This window comes from Anabrus simplex, chromosome 1, assembly GCF_040414725.1.
Source record: "Anabrus simplex isolate iqAnaSimp1 chromosome 1, ASM4041472v1, whole genome shotgun sequence".
NCBI classification, from domain to species: Eukaryota; Metazoa; Arthropoda; class Insecta; order Orthoptera; family Tettigoniidae; genus Anabrus; species Anabrus simplex.
Window position 1 is genome coordinate 861,674,776 of NC_090265.1, and position 20,596 is coordinate 861,695,371.

A 20,596-nucleotide genomic window follows, 5' to 3' on the forward strand; every position below is an offset into this window, starting at 1 on the left:
CACGTGTATTTATTTCTCTATTACTCAAAATCCCGTTACACGAATTTCTTAATTTCTCGAAGCAAACATTTCCTCCCTTGAAGCAAAAAATACTCTAACTTGATTTTCTTGCACCATGAACTTGCAATACAGCATTTGTTGTTTGTGAGGAACAGCTAATAAGTAAAGAAAGATTCACAGTGATGCTGGGAGCTAATATGATGGAAACCGAAAAATTAAAACTTCTAGTGATCGGAAAATCGGCGAAGCCTCACTGTTTCTTGGGTGTGAATTAATTACCGGTCACGTATGAAAGCAACCCCTGACGTCGCAGATGAAAAACTCTATTTATGAATCTCAGCTACGTGGTATTGACGAGAAGTTTCAACGTGAAGGGAGGAAAGGTTAACAGTAACAAACGGAAGGGACATTAAAATAACATTATTTGAAGCAGTGACCAGTCCATTAAGCTACCAGTCATAAACATGGTCCTCCGTTCCTGGATTAATTAAGGTAATATGAACTTTATGATATACTGTGATACAGTATACGCAATATTTATTTGTTGGAAATGGACTAATCTAGACAATAGCTGGGAATGCAGAGATGACTTTTTGGTGCAGTTGGGTATGGAACCACAGTGCTACAATCAGATTCGATATTTGTCCAATATGAGGCATTTGTTGAGCTGGTCAGTTTAATATTATCTGCGAGGTCGGTGGTGTATAGACAGCACATGTAGGACAGAGGAAATACAGAAAAATGCATCAAGGCCTGGTTCTAGTCATGAAACTGTAAAAAGATTACAGACAGGACATTTTGCTGATTTAGAAAAGTGTTCAATCAGCAACATAAACAAAAGTCCCCATCGATGGAAAGATGCTACAAGAGAAGGTATTGGATTTCACTGAACAACTTAACATGACAGACAAGTTTAAAGCTTCCTCTGGCTAGTTGCAGAAGTTTAAGTGGCCAGAGGATTCGTGGATAGGCCAACAACGTAGATGAGGATGTAGTCCATCATTAGGAAAAAAATGAAATTCCCAGAATTATAGAATGTTACAATTCTACCGACATCTGCAATTGTGACAGAACAGGGATAGTCTTTAACCTCTTAATAGATATAAAGTTCTCATGTTGAAGGGTGACCCTTGTCATAGGGGCAAAAGGAGCAAAGAATGCTTAACAGTATATCTTACAACAAATGCAGACAGAACTGATAAGCTCCCTCCATTGGTCACTGGAAATTCAGCCAAACCTCACTGTTTAAAAAGTGTACAATCACTCTATGTTCAATATGAGGCCAATAACAAATCCTGGATGACTAGTGAAATTTTCACTGCTTATCTGGAAAAACTGAACAACAGAATGAGTTGTCAATAAAAAGGAAAATCTTGTTCCTATTAGACAACTGCCCTGCACATCCCAGTTCACTGACCATCAGTAACATTGATCTTGCCTTCCTTTCAGCAAATAGCACCAGTCATTTGCAGCCATTGGATTTGACGATAATAGCTACTACTAAGGGTCATTATCAGAAGCTGCTGGTTGATACTGATGTTGGAAAGGAAACACCGAAGATGAATGTGTTATAGGTAAGTTATTGCACAGTACGTATAAAATTGCATTGCTCTATATTGCACTGTAATGTAGTAGCAACTGTTTTTGTCAGATTTATTCTGTAATGCTATTCCTTATTTGTAGGTTATGCACTTCATTCAGTCAGCCTGGGAGAAAGTGAAGTCTGATTCTATCTGCAAGTGCTTTGTTAAAGGTGGAATCGCAAAGACAAATGCAGAGAAAAAGGACGGTGTATGGCCAAGAGTTCTGGATGATGAAGATGGTGATTGAAGTATTACTTCCATTTTATCATGCCCTGCAGAATGGAGTTGTCTGGAACATAGTTAAGGACTTGAAGAATTTGTGTTTGGTGAAGAATGGCTCTTCATATGTGCTACACAAAGTGATAGATAGTATCAGAAATAGTTCCACAGGTTGTATTTGATGATGATGCAGATAAAGAAGTAGGCCTAAATAATGAAAGATTTCCTAGTGTGCATGAGGCAATTCAAGGTCTAAAAATTACAAGATTTCTATTATCACAAAACCTACATGACAGAATTTCTGTGATTAGTGCATATAATCGACTAGTGTATGACCATGTGGAAAAATCAAAGAAGCAAAGACTAATTTACTATCTTTTTAAACCAGTGTAAAGGACCAGTACCAGTAATGTACAAACTGTACTGTACTATACTGTATTCTAAATACTGTAGTGTATGTGTGTGTTTCATTTCTTTTCTTATACCGTAGTTTGAGTAATAATGTAATAAAACTGTTTCAGTTCCATAAGAAAATTCACTTTTACGTTTTCTTGCTTATACATTATTTTAGCCATCTCCCTTTGAAAGCATACAACTGAGGTTCATCTATCTATATATATACAAAAATCTTCATTATAAACTATTATGCCTTTCAGTGTTCAGTCAGCAATACTTTGAATTAACAATGCACCTCCACAATCCTCTATTTGCAACTACAACTGTATCTCGATTAGTTCAACACCTGCTATCTTACAGCATTAAAAGTCACATTCAACCATCATCATCTTGGTACCCCTCAGCTTCTCTTACCCACCATGGCCCATCCATTATTCTCCTAGGTAACTTATCCTCCTCCATTTCCCACACATGACCCTGTCATAAAAGCCAGTTCATAGATTTGATTTCATTTCTAACTTAGCCATTATCTTTTTTTTTTTTTCCCCCCCATTCATTCCTTCCACTATTCCCAGCTGTTTGTATGAGCAACTCGTTCATGCTACTTTCATGTCTGATACTTCCAGGTTATGAATGAGATATCCTCAGTCCACCCAGCTCTCACTCCTGTACTGCAAAGCTGGTCTAAAGAAAAGACCAATGTAAAGACAATTTTCTTTAGAGAGCTCATTTCTTTCTAACAGAATACCATTGATTTCAACTACGAGCTCACTACATTAGCGCTCCTCCTTGATTTGATTCCACTTACTATACTACCATCGTGGAAGAATACACATCCTAAGATCCTAAGTCCTGAAATAATGCACCTGTTCTAGTCTTGTATTCCCTACCAGATATTTCATCTTCAAACATAAAATATTTTATGCATGATGAATACTTTCTACACTATGATAATCTATCTAGAATTTCAAATGACAATTTATTGCTTAGGGTTGGAGTAGGCCCAAAAGCTACTCTCCACAGGAGATGCACAATACTTACCTAGTGTAATAAGCACTCTCTTGAGATCCCTCCTGTTCCTGAAGCGCCACACCAGCAAGCTCCTCCAAATCATCAAGGAACAGGACTGATGGTTGATAATACACACATTCTACCAAGCTGGAACTCAGTAACTTATGCAAAGTGTCAGCTTTTTTCCCTAAAGATTGCAAATATAAACTAATTAGCAATATATTGACAATTTGGCATACTGTATATAGGCTTATCAAAGAGCTTTCTGAAAAGCAAGATAGCCAAATTTACTCCCCCATAATTTATTTCTCCCTGCAATCCTACCATTTCTGAGTTATCTGACATATCTAGTAGAGAGAAAAAAATGTCCTACTTTTTGAAAAAAAAAAAACCACTCTATTTACATTAACACTTGTATTTGTTAAAAGTAAATATACTATTCCTTAATTCCACATTAAGAAATTATACTGGAGAATGTAAACATGTGAACTATACAATAAAGAATAAAAATAAAAAAATTCAAATAGGAGAAGGTGGGGTGCAGTGTAACAAAGAAGAAGGGACATAGGAAGAGACGGGAACGAGAAGTACAAGACTCTAAGGAAACACCTAGTGAGAGCAAGATTGCAAGGGTTGAGGGCGCATATCAGGGGCCAGATATAGTGGTAACCAATGGGAAATGGACGTGGAGGTCGTCAGTGTCCAAACTCAAAGCAATGGAAAAGGGGATGGGAGTGAGAATGGAAGAAAGGCAGGTTTCAGAAAACAGTCAGAGAGAGAAGACGGTCTTGGTTTGGAAGATAGGGCAATAGGAGGTTGTGTGCCGAGTGAGTCTAGTATAGAGACAAGATCCAAGTTAATTCCGGTAAGAGTTACTATGGATAGACTTGAGACAATAAATGATATGAGAAGGATGCGAGTGGAGATGGCAGAACTCCAAGAAAGGGTACATGGCTCAAGGCATAGTGAAAGTGAAGATACAGGTGAGTGGACGAAGAGAAGACAGACTATGACTGAAGGGAAAAACCGAAGTCTAAAGGACCTGTGGGGTAAGAAAAACAATAGTGAAGAGGGCATAGTAACAAGAAGCAAGAAAGATAAGTACAGTAGAACCTCCATAATTCAAAATCTCGCCAAAATCGAAGCAGCTCTTGTTCCTGGATATATGAGGTATGGTTTTGCATGTTATATAAATCGTTTAATTCGAAATACAGATAATTCGTAATTTGAAGAACAATGTCAGTCCCATTACCAAAATTCAGACTTTTAAATCGAAACTGCCTTTATATTTTGAAAAAAAAAAAATAGTACTTTACAGAGTAATTTAAATTCAAAATTTCTCTGCGCCATGAAAGATCGCGTCTTCCGGAACGTGCAGAGGTAACTTTGCGCACTTTCACCTACTACCGCAAGTCTACAGTGGGCTTCGTATCTGCTATGTGCAAGCGGAGTCGTAATTATTTTGTATTCAGCATTTTAAGGAATGCCACAATATCACGTAGGCCTAGCAGGAAGTGTGCGGAGAGGTAGAATCCGCAAACACTGGCGATGCCGACAATTGGCAAAAAAAGGGTGGCTTATAGTCTATAATCAATTCGTACGCACCAAACAATACTGTCAATGCCGAAGAAACTGCATTGTTTGTTTATTTCATTTTTATAAATGCTGAGTCCAAATGGATTTATGGTTTTAAAGGAGAGAATTGCCAGCCGGGAAATGTACTGTTGCTATGCAGTGCACGCGGAAGCGAGAGACTTCCTTCCCCTGTCATAGGAAAGTTTGAAAAGCCACGGTTTTAAGGGCATTGGGCACTTCCCATGCCATGCCAGTATAAGGCATCTGAAAATGCAGACAGTACAGTAAACCAAAAGATAAAGCATTTGCACAGGGGAGCCAGCATAATTTTTCCTCATCTTTGAATCGTGTGTTTCTTCCTTTCATTGCGTGAGGTTATGTTTGCCACTGTTTTATACAAGTGCATTATTTGAATAATGTAAATGCACCTTGTTCGATGTCCGACTCGTTGGCTGAATGGCCAGCGTACTGGTCTTCGGTTCAGAGGGTCCCGGGTTCGATTCCCGGCCGGGTCGGGGATTTTAACCTTCTTTGGTTAATTCCAATGTCCCGGGGGCTGGGTGTTTGTTCTGTCCCCAACATCCCTGCAACTCACACACCACACACAACAGTATCCTCCACCACAATAACATGCAGTTACTTACACATGGCAGATGCCATCCACCCTCATCGGAGGGTCTGCCTTTCAAGGGCTGTACTCGGCTAGAAATAGCCACACGAAATTATAAATTATACCTTGTTAGATAAATTTCTGAAATAGTGTTTTCCATGGCATTTGAAAAGTTTAAACTGAGAATCATGGTGATTGCATGCATTAATGGGTCTTAGAAGTGGCATGGCAGGAAATCGTACAAGTATAGTCACTGTACTGTCGTTGCAATGTTCGATGAGTCGCGATGTTTTAAGGGCATCGGGTACTTTTGTGCAAACACAAGGCATCTAAAATGCATATAGTAAAGCAATCCAATGGATAAAGCACTTGCACAGGGGAGCCAGTATAGATTTCTCCTTGTTTTCTTTCTTTTGATTTCACTGCGTGAGGTTATTTTGCCGGTGAGTTATCCAAGTGCATTATTTGAATACTGTAAATGCACCTTGTTGGATGCATTTTGGAAATAGTTATTTTCCATGGTATTTGAGAACTTTAAATTGTGAATCAAGGTTAATTGCATGCAGTAACAGGTCTTAGAATATACTGCGACGCCACAAGGGTTGGCATTTCCGAAGTACGTGTCGGCGGTTAATTCGAAATCACATAATTCGAAGTCCGATTTTTGGGTCCCAACGACTTTGAATTAACAAGGTTTTACTCTAATATGTATGAGCGATGATAAGAGAGGTAATGAAGTTTAGCTGATGGTTAAGAGTCGGGTATGGTAATTTAAGTTAAGGATGGATCAGTGTTTTCGATAGCTGTATGCCAACTGTAAGAAGTAAGAAAGCTAAGCTATATGTTGGAAGAATCAGAGAGGTAGTGAAGTTTAGTTGACGGTGTAGAGACGGGTATGTTAACTGTACGTAAACTGAAATTGAAAGGTAAATGAGATTGATATGATATATGGTTAAGAGATGGGTATGGTAATGCAAGTGATTACATAATGAAGATTGGCTGTAAGACGGCTGGAGGTTGGTCATAGAGTGACCAGAGTTATGTTTGTATGATAAGTGAGGTAGTGAATTTAGATGATATTTAAGGATGAAGTAAGAAAGCTAAGCAATATGTTGGAATGCTAAGAGAGGTATGAAGTTTAGCAGATGGTGTAGAGTCAGGTATGGTAATGGTGGATCGGTGTCTTTGGAACTGGATGCCAACTGAATGGTGAAGCTGTATCTTTGTTAACTGTATGTAAATTGAAATTGAAAGTTAAGTGAGATAGTAAATTTAGATGGTATTTACGGAAGTTAATGGTGGAGCTGTGTTTTGGTTAAGGGTATATGGTCTGGAAGTTAAATGATAGTTGACTGTGCGGAGAGGTGATTGGAGGTTGGTCACAGAGTGATCAGAGTTAGTATGCTTGAATGGTAAGAGAGGTAGTGAAATTTAGTTGGTAATTATGGATGGTGAACGTAAGAGTAAGTATGGCTGACTGAGAGGATATTGTTTCGAAGAGGTTGAGTGGAAATTCGGTGAGGTAAGGATGGTTGGCTGTAAGGTGGATGGAGGCTGGTCATATAGTGATCAGGAGTTATTTGAATTACAAGTAAGAGTGATTATGTTTATTCGAGAAGACATTGTTTCAGAGCTGAAGTTAACACTGTCTGGCAACAAGGAAGTAGTCCATTGGTAACTGCAACGTGTGGAGTTTGTGGCACACTAGCGTGGCAGGTGTTGTAACGTGGTGGCTGACCAGCAAACTGACTAGGTCAGGAGTTAGGGCAATAGCTGAGATGGAATGTGCCAGGTCTGCGAAACCAGCCAGGTGAGAGGTGAAGTTCTATAGCCTTCTTGTGCATACTGCCGATGTTTTATTTTTTGTTTCTGCTTTATTGCCAGGGCTAACGGCTCTCCAGAAGCGAGCTGACCGTGGCCCATTTGTTCCTAAATACTATATTATTTTGTTTATTTGAATGTTATGTTGTATTATTATCACTATTATTGATTCATAATTATTCTTATGCAGGAAAGTTTATGCGTTCTGTACCTTGCTTAGGCTATTACGGATTTGAACAATCTATTGGGTGAAAGCCTGTAAGGTTCAAATAAATCCATATCCATATTTAAACTTCACAATTTGTTTTTCTATGGATTGTTTTAAACTTATTTTAATTGACTGATAATGACCATGAATACTGGTCGAAACCGGTACCAATTTTAATTAAATAGGAATGTAAACTTCCATTTCTTATTTTAATAGTATTGAAAGGTGGAAGCATTATATACCTTCTTTTAACTTAATCCTGTGAACTTGACGTCAAGGTTTTGAATAGCAAACGTTGCCTATCTTCGAGAGTAGAATGTGTACTTACACAATTCTTATGTTTTGCAGTATTACAGTGTTGTAGCACAGTGAAGCATTTTTCAGCAGTAACTTCTACCTCACACAATTTTCTGAATGATATCACTCCATCTGTACTGAATATGTTTTCACCGAACTCACAAACAAAACTTAGCAATTTCTCACTAACTGAGACTTTTGTTTTAGGTACAATGCAAGCAAACCGAATGACTGAAGCTCCCTCAATAACCAAGGTCATTTAGTGTATTGAATGAGGAAGAGGGAAGGGGAAGCAAAGATATATGAACAATGGCAAATAACTGCAGAATTGCCTCTGCTTCCATGTAAACAATAACCCAGTTTCCAGGAATTGGCCCAACCAGCTGACAATAGCTCTTAACCGCTAGAAGTCCGGCTCCATGGCTAAATGGTTAGCGTGGTTAATTCCGCTGGCACGGAGGGAGGGATTGGGTGTCATTTTACTCGGACACTTCCGGCACTAAAAGCCATATGCCATTTCATTTTTCAAAGCTGCTAGAAACATTCCATACACTATTTTTCAATTGTTCTTCAGTAAAAGTACAGATGATGATGATGATGCTTGTTGTTTTAAGGGGCCTAACATCGAAGGTCATCGGCCCCTAATGGAACGAGATGGACGACATGATATATGATATCTAAAATTTGAAAATGTATCCACTGATAAGAGTTTAAAAACTGGTGATGAGAAAATGAGTATGAGATTAAAACAATCAGTGGATCTAATTTGCAATGCCTTATTTTCTATTAAGATAAGAGAAAATACAGGGCAAAAAAAAGGAATAAGGCATTGCCGGGTAGTGCAGATATATATACATAATTTACATTAGACGTAAAATAACATATTAAAATACGCAACACAAACTAAAATGAAGTCAATGACATAAAAGCGCAATTGACACAATACACTAGGACAAAGGACATCATTAGACACGATAAATCAGACCACTATCCCTCAAAGCGGATGACGAGGTCTGCTGACTGCTCGTCATCTCGCAAGATAAGGGAGATTGTACTTGGGAGGTTAAGACAACGGCAAAGATCGACTAGTTCCATACACTCCGTAAGGATGTGTACCACGGTAAGATGGTCGCCGCAGGTACACAGGAGGGGGTTCTCCTTTCAAAAGATGCGAGTGAGTCAGGATACCATGGCTGATCCGAAGACGACATAATACCACTGCTTCCCTCCGCGAAGAACGAAGGGAAGTCCTCCATACCTTCGTTGTTCCTTTTATCGCTCTCAGCTTATTGGGAGGCCACTCCATCTCCCAATGGGACATAACCAGATGTCTCAGCTGAGTGCAAATATCACTTGCTGGAACCTTGAAAGGCAACGGGGGCAGTGTAACTGCCTCCTTGGCAGCCAGATCCGCTATTTCATTTCCCTCTACACCCATGTGGCTTGGGAGCCACATAAACGTGATTATGGTGCCAGCATCCGAACACCTGGCCAGCAGGTCCTGGACCTGCTGCACCAGAGGGTGCCGAGGGAAACAAGTATCAAGAGACTGGAGCAAACTCAAGGAGTCATTACACAGAAGAAAGTGTCGGCATTCATTGGACAGTGCGTACCGCAGAGCTTCATGGATAGCTCTGCTAGGTACACATTACAGGTTTCCGGGAGAGCAAAAAGAAACCTATCATTGTCAACAACGAACGCACAGCCCACCTTCGTTTCTGTCCTTGAACCATCCGTGTAGATGATGAATGAACCTGGATATCGTCCAACAACGGACAGGAAAAGCCTCCGATAAATCGGAGGGTCTGCGTTTTCCTTCGGGCCAGTGTGCAGGCCCAGGATTATTTCAGGTCACCGTACTACCCACGGAGGTACCCCACTTGGTTGTCTGACAAGGCAAGGAACCGAAGGTACATGAAACAATCGTTAACTGCTATCCAAGCGTATTCCAACCGGCCGTGTTGCTCGAAGACAAGCAGCGTACAGCAAACAGTTGCCAGTGTTGAACACGCGAGGATAGCTTGGATGAAGTGGCATCTGTCGCAAATTTGTAGCATACGAAAAAAGCATTTGCTGGCGCCTCAGGTGTAAAGGCGGCACACCAGACTCGGCGAGCATGCTAGCAACTGGGCTTGTACGGAAAGCTCCCGTCGCCAACCTAACCCCACTGTGGTGGATGCTGTTTAGCTTCGCAAGAACGCTTGGTCTTGCTGAGCCATATGCTGCACTGCCGTAGTCTAACCTGGATAAAATGTGTGCCCTGTAAAATCGTAGGAGTACTGCGTGGTCAGCTGCCCAATTAGTGCTGCTAAGAAACTTCAAGAGATTAAGCCTCTTGGTGCATTGCACTTTTAGCTCCCGCATATGTGGCTCCCACGATAATTTACTGTCAAAAAGGAGCCCAAGAAATCTGTGTCAACCACGGGAAGAGCAACATTTCCTAGAGAAAGTTCAGGATGGGGGTGAAGAGTACGTTGACAACAAAAGTGGACAACAGAGGTCTTTGCGGTAGAAAACCGAAAGCCATGTTCTAAAGTCCACTGCTCCACCTTCCTAATAGCTTCCTGTTTTTGTCGCTCTGCGACTGCCATACTGCGCAAGCTACAGTGCAGAGCAAAATCGTCCACATATAGTGACGGTATTACTGCTGAACCAGCAGCAGCGACAATATAGTTTATGGCAATCACGAAGAACCAATCCCTGTGGGACTCCATTTTCTTGAAAGTGGTACTGCGAATATGTCCTCCCTACACGGACACGGAATAGACGGAGGGACAAAAAATTCGCAATAAATACCGGCAAGTGACCTCGGAATCTCCATTGATGCAGGACTGAAAGGATACCATATCGCCCTGTGGTGTCATAGGCCTTTTCTAGGTCAAAGAAAACAGCTACCAAATGCTGTTTGCGGAGAAACGCATCCTGAATAGAGCTCACCAGGCGTACCAAGTGGTCATTGGTCGAGCGAGCAGCTCTAAAACCACATTGGTACTCGGACAAGAATCCTTGTTTTTCCAAACACGAGTCGGCGATTTACCATCCTCTCAAATAGCTTACACAAGCAGTTTGTAAGACAAATCGGTCTGTAACTTCCTGCATACTTAGGATCTTTGTCAGGCTTGAGGACAGGAATAACTATGCCCTCTCGCCACTGAGACGGAAAATCACCCTCTATCCAGATTCGGTTGAACACACGAAGGAGATATAGTAGACTATCATCACTAAGGTGTTTCAACATCTGGTTGTGGATGTTGTCTGGTCCAGGAGACGTGTCCTTGCAAAGCGCTAAGGCGCTGCGGAGTTCCCACTCCGTAGAGGGCACGTTGTAGTCCTCTGAAGCGTGAGTGGCAAAACTAAGGTGATTACGTTCTGCCTCCCGTTTCAGAGTGAGGAAATCACAATGGTAATTCACGGAGCCAGATATATCTGCAAAATGACTAGCTAGAATTCCCGTACAGGAAATGATCCTTGGATACCCGAAATACGTCAAAGCTTTGTCCACACTTGAGATGATGGAGTATGTGACGTTATAGACGACACATATTACTCCCATGAAGCCTTCTTACTTTGGCGAATAAAAACTCGCGCCTTAGTGCAGACTTTCTCAAATGTTACCAAGTTGGCCGCAGTAGGCTGTCTACGGTAGCGTTTGTGAGCGCAATGGCGTTCTTTGATAGCTGCTGCTATTTCTTCGTTGAACCAAGGAACGAGTTTTCAGCGAGGAGTCCCCGAGAAGGACGGAATGGACTCCTCAGCAGCAGCAAGAATAACTTGGGTGATGTAAGCTATTTCCTCGCCGACGGTCCGCGTGATATCGTCGTTAAAGACAGCTAGCAATGTGTACTTTGGCCAATCAGCATGTTTAAAAATCTATTGAGGGGGAGCCTCGACGGATTTTAGTAAAAGTACCGGTATATACCAAACTATCCTGAAAAATAATTTCTAGAGCTTACTCTGCTTTTTATAAAACTAAATCTAAATGAAAGTTATCAAACTATTATGAGATTTTTCAAAATATGCCAAAAACTAAAAGCCTAAATATGCATTTAGAAGCCCAATAAAACCTGATTCATTTTGATTACCATGATTGGAAACGTGTTGAAAATACACGACTACATGTTATAACGTTAAGGAAGAAAATATGACTTGTCAGAAATCTGCCCCTAGTCATGAGAATACCCTGTTTTTGTGCTGAATGGTGGTCAGAATCTGCATGGAGATAGTGATTTGTGTGGGTAGGCCTACGATAGGTGGTGTGCCCTAAGGAACTGTCCAGTTTCTTCCTTACTAGAACATTCAAGAAAGGAAGGCTTCTGTCTGACTATCTCCATAGTGAATTGCCAAGATCCTCTGCAAGCACAATATAAAAACTGTTTGGCACCAACACAAAAATTGGTCACACTATTACACCCTGATATGTATGAAATTCCCAGTACTTGCAGCAAGGTGGCAAGGTATACATTGGCCAAACATGCTGGTCTAATGGTACTTGTATCAAGGAACACCAAAGAAACATCTGTCTCAGCCAGCCAGCCAGCCAGCCAGACAGCTTAACACTCCTTATCATTGGGTCAAGATCCTATCTTCCAAGATCTAGGTCTAGGATTATATGGGAAGCAGTGGAAGTAGGTAAAAATCCTAATAATTTCAACAGGGACACTGACTGTCAATTAAGCAATATGTGGTTGCCAGCCATTAAAGATTAAGCACGTAGTTCCCTTCCCTGCCCTTCATTTTCTATTTTTTCTTTTCAAATTTATACTCTATCACTAGATGGTTCACTCTACTTTCACTAGTTATGTACAGCTGTTACTGTATTAATTCATACTTCTTTTCATTCTGTGTCCTCAACTCCATTGTAGTATCTTCTGCTCCCCTCCCACCAACCCATGCCCAACTCACACACATTTCTTCCTTTAAATCTTCATCTCTACTCTATTCTTCTACTCTTGTCAGTCTTTTGTCGCATTTTTTTTTTTTTTCTTTGCCACATTCCTCCCCCATCGCCCTTTATTCGTCTGATGACCTTACTGTCTTACCTCTTACAATGGTATAGAATTCTCAAATTCAAACTATCATTATTAGAGAAAATTTACTCAACTAACTTCAATTTGAATTCTGTACTGGAAAGGGAGCAAACAAATTAATATAAAGAAAAGACAGACAGCTCTGATTTATAAATGTCTGAATTCTAGTTGTAAATAAGAAAAGAATGTGTCATCTTGCTTTTCAGAAACTCTCATAGAAATACATTACATGAATACCAACCTTTTAGATGTCTGCATTGAACTTCTACAACATGCACAAAACGTAGAGGTTGGTTTACTCTGTGTGACAGAAGCTTAGCAAGCGTACTTCTTCCAGAGCCACATTTACCTACATACAAAAGAAAACAATAATTCTCTCAATTATATACAGGCCATGAAATTATGTTTACCACAAACATAACTGGATAGTGTTATGTATCACTTGGCTAAGCACCAACAAATAGATTTTTGAGATTTTTACACAACTATAAAATACTTTGCATTAATTCATCTTTCCTGTGAAATGTTATGTATTGTATACCAAAAAGAATTTTCTTGTTAATGTATAAAAATGAGTGATACTTTGAATATATTGTCGTAATATGAGATTATGGCACTTGGTCATTTGATGCTTTAATGCAGTTCCTTTAGTTTCTTTTTCTTTTCTTTTTCTTTTTTGTATCCCCTGACTTAAGCAACAAAATTGTCATTTAGTGATTTGATTTGACTTTAAAAGATTCAGTACAGTGTAGAATATGGTGCTATTAACAAATTTTATTGCTTAATTAAGTACAGGATTACTGTATTTTTTGGACCATAAAACAAACTTTTGTTACAAAAAATACTGCCTAAAATATGGCTGCGTCTTACGATCTGAAGGTCTAACATATCTGGACAATGAGTATACGTGATCTTCTATACCGTTGTTCAAAAAATTCCTTACAATTCTCTCAGCAGTTGACCCCATTCTTTCACTGTAGTTAAGAAACAGAGGCTATGGTAGACCAGGATTTGCCTGACAGGAATGTGAGTTGTCAGGGAATTCCTAATAAGACATCTCTTGACCACTTCCCTGCACACCTCCTTAACGTACCACGCAAACACAAAGAACTGTAAACTTGACTACCGTTATATGTAACCTTCAAGGAAGAGTAGGAAAAAAAATTTCACTTTTTCATGCATAGTAAGTTTCAGTAGTGGCAAGTTCTGGTAGGGACAATTTACCATACACAATGTCAGTAGTACAGAAAAGGTTTTCTTATAACATAGCATTTAAATTAAAAGTTGTGGAATTTGCAAACTTACATGGTAATAGGGCAGCAGAGATGCAATACCTACTTGTGATTTGTGAGAGTGACAGTATTGCACTAATACATTAGAAATTTTAAACATTAAACAGCCCCTTGTCAATATGTTAAGCCATCCTTTGTAGGACATACCCTAACATTTTGACGCTGTTATCCTTCACAACTGATAATTTACAGCCAACGGCTGATATATTGCTATCTATATCATCATTGAACATTGTTTTTCGCTTGACTTTCCCACTGTAATATGTCAATTTTATATCTTAGTATTTACAATTTAATTACAAATCAGGTACCTGATTTATGCCTGGAGGTGGTACTATGACTGATTATGCCTTCAAAGAAGGGCAAAACAGGTCTCATATGGAAATACAGTGAAACTCTGTTAAGAAGTTCCCGCATAAGAAGTTTTCCCGCCTAAGAAGTGTGATATTCTTGGTCCCTTGATCGGTTGCATTAAGATATATGTATATTTATCCCGCTTAAAGTGTCCTGTTGTAAATATATTTCCCAGTTAAACAGTTCAAATTTTAGAGCCCCTTGAGATAGAAAACGTCCGCTCAAAGCAGCTCATGTTTAGAACCCTCCAGTCCCCGTGCAAGTTGAAAAAAGAAACCTAAAAGCAGTCAACCCTGGACAATTTCTTTTCCAAGTAGGAGCCTAGACTTTTGTGTTTGGAAATGTATTTAATGTCTAATGCAGTATGGAATTTACATAATGTACCGTCACCATCTACTGTTTTAATGTTCTTAGTATTTCTTTTATCTCTTGCGCAAGGTTTTATATAATATGTTCCTTTCTCTTATCAAGAATTTTTATAATACAGTATGTTCAATTACAGTATTTTTCTTTATCTCTAAAAATATATGTCGTGATAATATAATACTGTATTTATACTGTGGCTTTCTTTTAGCAGCTCTTATATATCAGCCTATTTTGGTATTGTTCACAAACAAGGAAATCTGTTGGCTGTGTGTTTCACATGTATGTCAAAGTACAGAGTAAGTTTTCGGGCATTACCCCTTTTAAGAAGTTTCCTGCTTAAGAAGTTTTTTTTTTTTTTTTGTGGTCCCTTGAAAAACTTCCTAACAGAGTTTCACTGTAATGATAAATTCCTAAATGTTTAAAATTTCTAATGTATTGAATAGGTGACATAATAAACTATTTAGCATCCTACATAAAGTATTGCACTAACCGGTAAGTTGTGTTTGTATACAAATTAAATTATTTCTGTAAAAATTTTGTTTGAAAATAGAATGAAATATTTTTCTTTAAATTTTCATCAAAATATCAGAGTGCATTTTATGGTCCACAGTGTCTTATGGTCTGAAAAATACTGTATATTCTGTCAAATATCACACAGTGTGTTATATTATTGATATACATCTACAAACTTCTTTCACAAATGCATGCAATTTAATGACTAAATAGAACAGAAGGTTTTAAAAATTAGAATTACTCCATAAATTGCTTATGTAAAATGTTCCAAAATATTACTCTACATAATAACAACATGCAACATGAAATAGACTCAAAAATGGTGGTTAGTAACTTGAGGCAAAACTTTAATTTAATGATTGAGGGGTTGGCGTTTGATCACAAAAATTTCTGGCAAAACCAAGCTGAGAACGAAGTCTGAACAATAAACTACATGAAGCTTACACCTTTAGCTCCAAATGAAGCAATAATCTAAAAACAAATAAAGAATCAATTCTGGTGCTTGATCAGTGATGCATAATGCCATCCAATTGAAAACATGGTAACTATACACAGGAACTTACCTACAATAAGTGTGTTGACCACTGACAGGCTTGACCAAGAAGGAGGCATTTTTAGGTCACCTGGTTGAATACCAAGACTGATTTCAAGACTTGTTAATCCTTCAGAAATGATATCTTCAGCCCAACTACAATAGTAAAGATATAATACCACTTAAACAATGCTATCAACAGAAAGTTAGGGAGTGTACAACTTAACCTGAAAATTTATGAAAGACTCTCAGATAACACACTGCATTCAGCTAGCCTTGTCTATAAGGTGGAGACCTGTATACACTGAAAAAACACACTCATAATACACTGCCAGACAAAGTAAGGTTAAGCACCCAGAAGGAGTGGTCCAATATTATCCAATTTCAGTATACATGCATACCATTGATGTGTGAATAAATGATTAGATTCACAAGGATCTGTAATATGTAGAACGCCCGCCAGAGTGCATTCGTGATGGCACTGTTGATAAGTTGTCACCAGTCAACTGCTGTGAGTCAGACAGTTAAGCAAGACGTGCAGAGAGGACTACGCACAGTACGAAGCACCTGCGATGCCTTATAGAGACGTTAAACCAGGGCCTCTTTAACGCCCAAAATCTCACGTGTGCAAACAGCAGCGCAGAGTTCCTGTGCACAGTGCATCGGTCCCGCTCGGCTCGGACCAACGCTCTGTCTCTCAGCTACTCGGCTAAGCTCGGCTCAACTCAGCAAGTGAGGAAGAGGGAGACAGGGGGAGCAAGCGAGACAGGCGTGGGGAAATAGAGAGACAGCGCTATTGTTCCAAATCAAGTAGTGGGGGTCTGCACTCTGGTCAACCAAGCGAAGTCGTCTTTTGCACCGTGCACAGAGCATGCAACAGGCGCATGAACCCTGAAAGGCCCTGCGTTAGACAGCCTATCCACCACCTGCAGCATTTGACAGAGGCCGCATTGTAGGACTGCACAAGGCTTGTCAATCTTATGTTAATTTTAAGGACACTTCCTCTAAAGCATTACTTTGTCAGTTTTATATATTTTTCATCTAAACAGTGTTATGTGGCTGAAGATGTTGATAATATACGAAACATGTACCACTTTTGACCATTAAAAATTGCCTTAAGCAATCATTGTATCGACTAGGTGGAAAATAAATTAAATAAATTGTGAATCTATTGAAGTGCGATACGGACCATGAAGCTGATTTTATGTAAGCTGGTTGGTCATATCGTGCAATTGCCAGGCATGTGCGCCATTCAGACGTCACAGTGGCCCGATGTTTGACTCAATGGGCACATGAGGGCACCCAATCACGTTGTGCAGGTTCGTGTCGACCAAGAAACACCACCCCCAGGGAGGACCGTCGTATGGCATTGCAGGATCCCATAACTTGGCACCTGCCATCCGCAAACATATACTGGAGACTACAACATCCAGTGAGTTCCCGCACGGTGCCTCGACGACTTGGATCTGCCAGATTGGTATCCTGCCGCCCCATCGGGGGCCATTGACACCAGAACACCAACGTCAGCATTTGAAGTGGTGCCTTGCCCGGGAGGCATGGACAGAGGACGACTGGCATCATGTTCAGTGATGAGTGCCGCTTCCCCATAACCTCCGATGACCATCGTGTGAGGATATGGCGGCATCGAGGGCAGACCCTGCCCATCTTGTGGAAAGACACACAGGCGTAATCCCTGGCATCATGGTGTAGGGAGCCATAGGATATGCATTCAGATCACCTCTGATAGTGCTTCGGCAGACTTTGACGGCACACCAATACGTCACAGACATTCTTCAATCGCACGTCCTACCCCTTACGGCACAGAAACCTGGGACAGTGTTCCAACCAGATAATGCACCTCCACACACACCACATGTCTATGGACTGCCTAGAGCATGTTGAGGTCCACCCGAAGCCGGCAAGATCCCCAGACCTTTCCATCATTGAACACGTGTTGGATGACATTGAAAGGGGACTCCGTCCCAGTACCAACATACGGGATCTAAAGGGACAGCTGCAATAACTGTAGACGAACTTGCCACAGGAGAGGATCCAAAGGCTGTCTGACACCATTCCAAACCGCATAAGGGCATGCATTACGGGCATAAGATGGTTAGAGTAGATGAATATGAAACAGAAGTGGGTATTGGAAGAGGAATGAGACAGGAATGTTGCACGTCACCGGCTCTGTTCAATATATATGTCGAAAAACTGTTACAGAAGGCCCAGAAAAAAAGAAATAGGTGTTGTAGTGAGTGGAGAACCAATAACGACCATAAAATACACAGATGATGTGACAGTAATAGCAAAATCAGAAAAAGATCTGCAAGTCATTGAGAGAGTAGGCAAAGAGTTCGGAATGGAGGTCAACGTTGGGAAGACTAAAGTGATGAGAATAGGAAAGGAGGAGATTGCTGTTAATATAACACTAGAGGGAAAGAAATTGGAACAAGTAAAGCCATTCAGATATTTGGAAAGTTTGTTAACATGGAAAGGAAGCTGTACAGAAGAAATAAGAAGCAGAATACCTACACGAAAAAGAAGCTTTCGGAAAGGTGAGAAGGCTTTTGACATTTAAGGCAATCCCTATTGATTTAAGAAAAACGTTTAAAGATAGAAATTTCATAATGTTCTGTATTGAACTGTATCACAATTAAATAGAAAACAAGAAATAAAGTGGTTCAACCTATTCAATACAAGGAAAATAAGAAATGTAATGTTACATTCTTGTTTGATTAAAAGCAGTACTGGTTTTGACCACTATTCTGGGTCATCATCAGCCGATTAAATAATATTATACACAATGCATAGGAAAACAATAAGTAAAGGATAAGTCTTTCACTAAAAGCAGTTAAAGAAGCACTATAATACTATAGGGATTAGGACTGCGTGATGTAAGATCCTAAAATCCTGCTAGCACATAGTCTATCATTTGTTAGATGGTTATCTAGGAAGAGAAAAGAGATAGAGAAACAAACAGAAGCAAAAAAAGCTGAAAAGGATAAACAGAAGTGTGTGTATTCAACCCTTTTCCCATATCCCTATGGGATTGATGTGAAGTGAGATGAATCTCCAATAGTGGTCAAATTATTTTATTTAGAATTATAAACAGTTTAAACTGAAAACAATGTTTAAATATAAACAGAGTATGGAGTAAGGTATAAGTCTGCATAAAGAGGAGTCTAAAGAAAGAAAAAAAACCAAAACAATATTTACAAAATACAGGATGTACACAAAATAATATTGGAATTTTAAGCAGTTAGTATGGCTATGTAACGAACCTTTCTGTCTTTTACCTAGATCAGATGAGAGAGCAACTGTGAAAGTTTGTAGTGCACATAGCAAATTGTGGTTTCCTCACCCAATCGCTCGACAGAGCCATATGTAGAGTCCTGATTACAGGTTATGGCTCTCAACTGTAAAGCTTTCTGTGTACTGCAGTTTGCAAAGTATAATTCAGTAGTTACAGCTCAGTGTCAGTTCGGTGACAGTATGGATGTGATCCTTGATCTGACAACATTCGGTGGTGGTATTAACAGTTCCAGAAGACGGGATGTTTGTGTAAAGGGAAGAGCCCAGGGCGACCCCGAACGTTAGGCGAGACAGTCAAACGTGTCAGGGCAACCTTAGAGCACAGTCCTAGCAAATATGTGGAACGGGCTAACCGTGAACTAGCACTGCCGAACACAAGTGTGAAAAGTGTTACGATAGCTAATAAAAGTGCGAGCATACGGTCTTCAGCTGTTACAGGCCCTAAAGCCTGCAGACCATGAGGCATGTGCTAAATTCTGCATGCAAATGCAGAAAGGAATGGAAGGATTTGAAGGTTTCCTTAACTGTGTAATCTTTAGTGATGAATAAACATTTCACATTAGTGGTAAAGTGAACACACACAACGCAAGTATCTAGGAATTCCCCCAAAGTTAAAGTTTTTTGTGCATTAACCAAACAACAGGTTTATGGGCCATTCTTTTTCCGGGAAAAAATTATCACAGGAACTGTATATCTTGATGATTCAGAATTAGCTCTTCCCTCAGATACAGGATAAACTTCAAACCATCATTTGGCAGCAAAACTGTGCACCCCCCACATTTTTCTAAACTCATGCAAGAATGGTTGAATTAAGTTGTTCCCCATTATTGGATCAGTCATCATGGTCCAGATGATAAGGCTTTCCTTCGGTGGCCTGCAAGGAGTCCTGACCTTTCTCCCTGTGATTTCTTTGTGTGGGGTATGTTAAGGATCACATGTTTGTACCACTGCTACCTGCCAGCCTACCTGAACTGAAACGGAGAGTTGCTGCAGCTGTCATGTCCATTACTTCAAACATGCAGACCAAAGTGTGGGAAGACCTGGATTAACAGTTGGACATGTGCCGTGTAACTGAGGGTTCTCACATTGAGCACTTGTGTGTGCTGTGTAAACTCTTACAGTTACTCTTTTAGCCCATGTACGAGTATTGTATACAATACGTAAGAGAAATTGTAAACCTTTAAAAACCTAATATATCGGGCAAGTTGGCCATGCGGTGAGGAGCGCGCAGCTGTGAGCTTGCGACAGTGGGTTCGAATCCCACTGTGTCGGCAGCCCTGAAGATGGTTTTCCGTGGTTTCCCATTTTTACACCAGGCAAATGCTGGGGCTGTACCTTAATTAAGGCCACAACTGCTTCCTTCCCACTCCTAGGCCTTTATCATCCCATCGCCGCCATAAGACCTGTGTCGGTGTGACGTAAAGCAATTTTTTTTTTTTTTAAACCCTGATATTCTTTTGTGTACACCTTGTGCATATCC

The 20,596-nt window shown here is 40.0% G+C and overlaps 1 protein-coding gene across 1 annotated transcript in view; it reads right to left on the reverse strand.

Moving 5' to 3' along the window:
* Pex1 (peroxin 1) overlaps positions 1 to 20,596 on the reverse strand; it is a 288,016-nt gene that overhangs the window by 220,052 nt on the left and 47,368 nt on the right. Inside the window, exons 6-8 of the mRNA XM_067136460.2 lie at positions 15,836 to 15,960; positions 12,989 to 13,096; positions 3,240 to 3,396 (exon numbers count right to left, since the gene is read on the reverse strand). Of these exons, the coding sequence (XP_066992561.2) occupies positions 3,240 to 3,396; positions 12,989 to 13,096; positions 15,836 to 15,960 (390 nt within the window). The remainder of the gene's footprint in view (positions 1 to 3,239; positions 3,397 to 12,988; positions 13,097 to 15,835; positions 15,961 to 20,596) is intronic.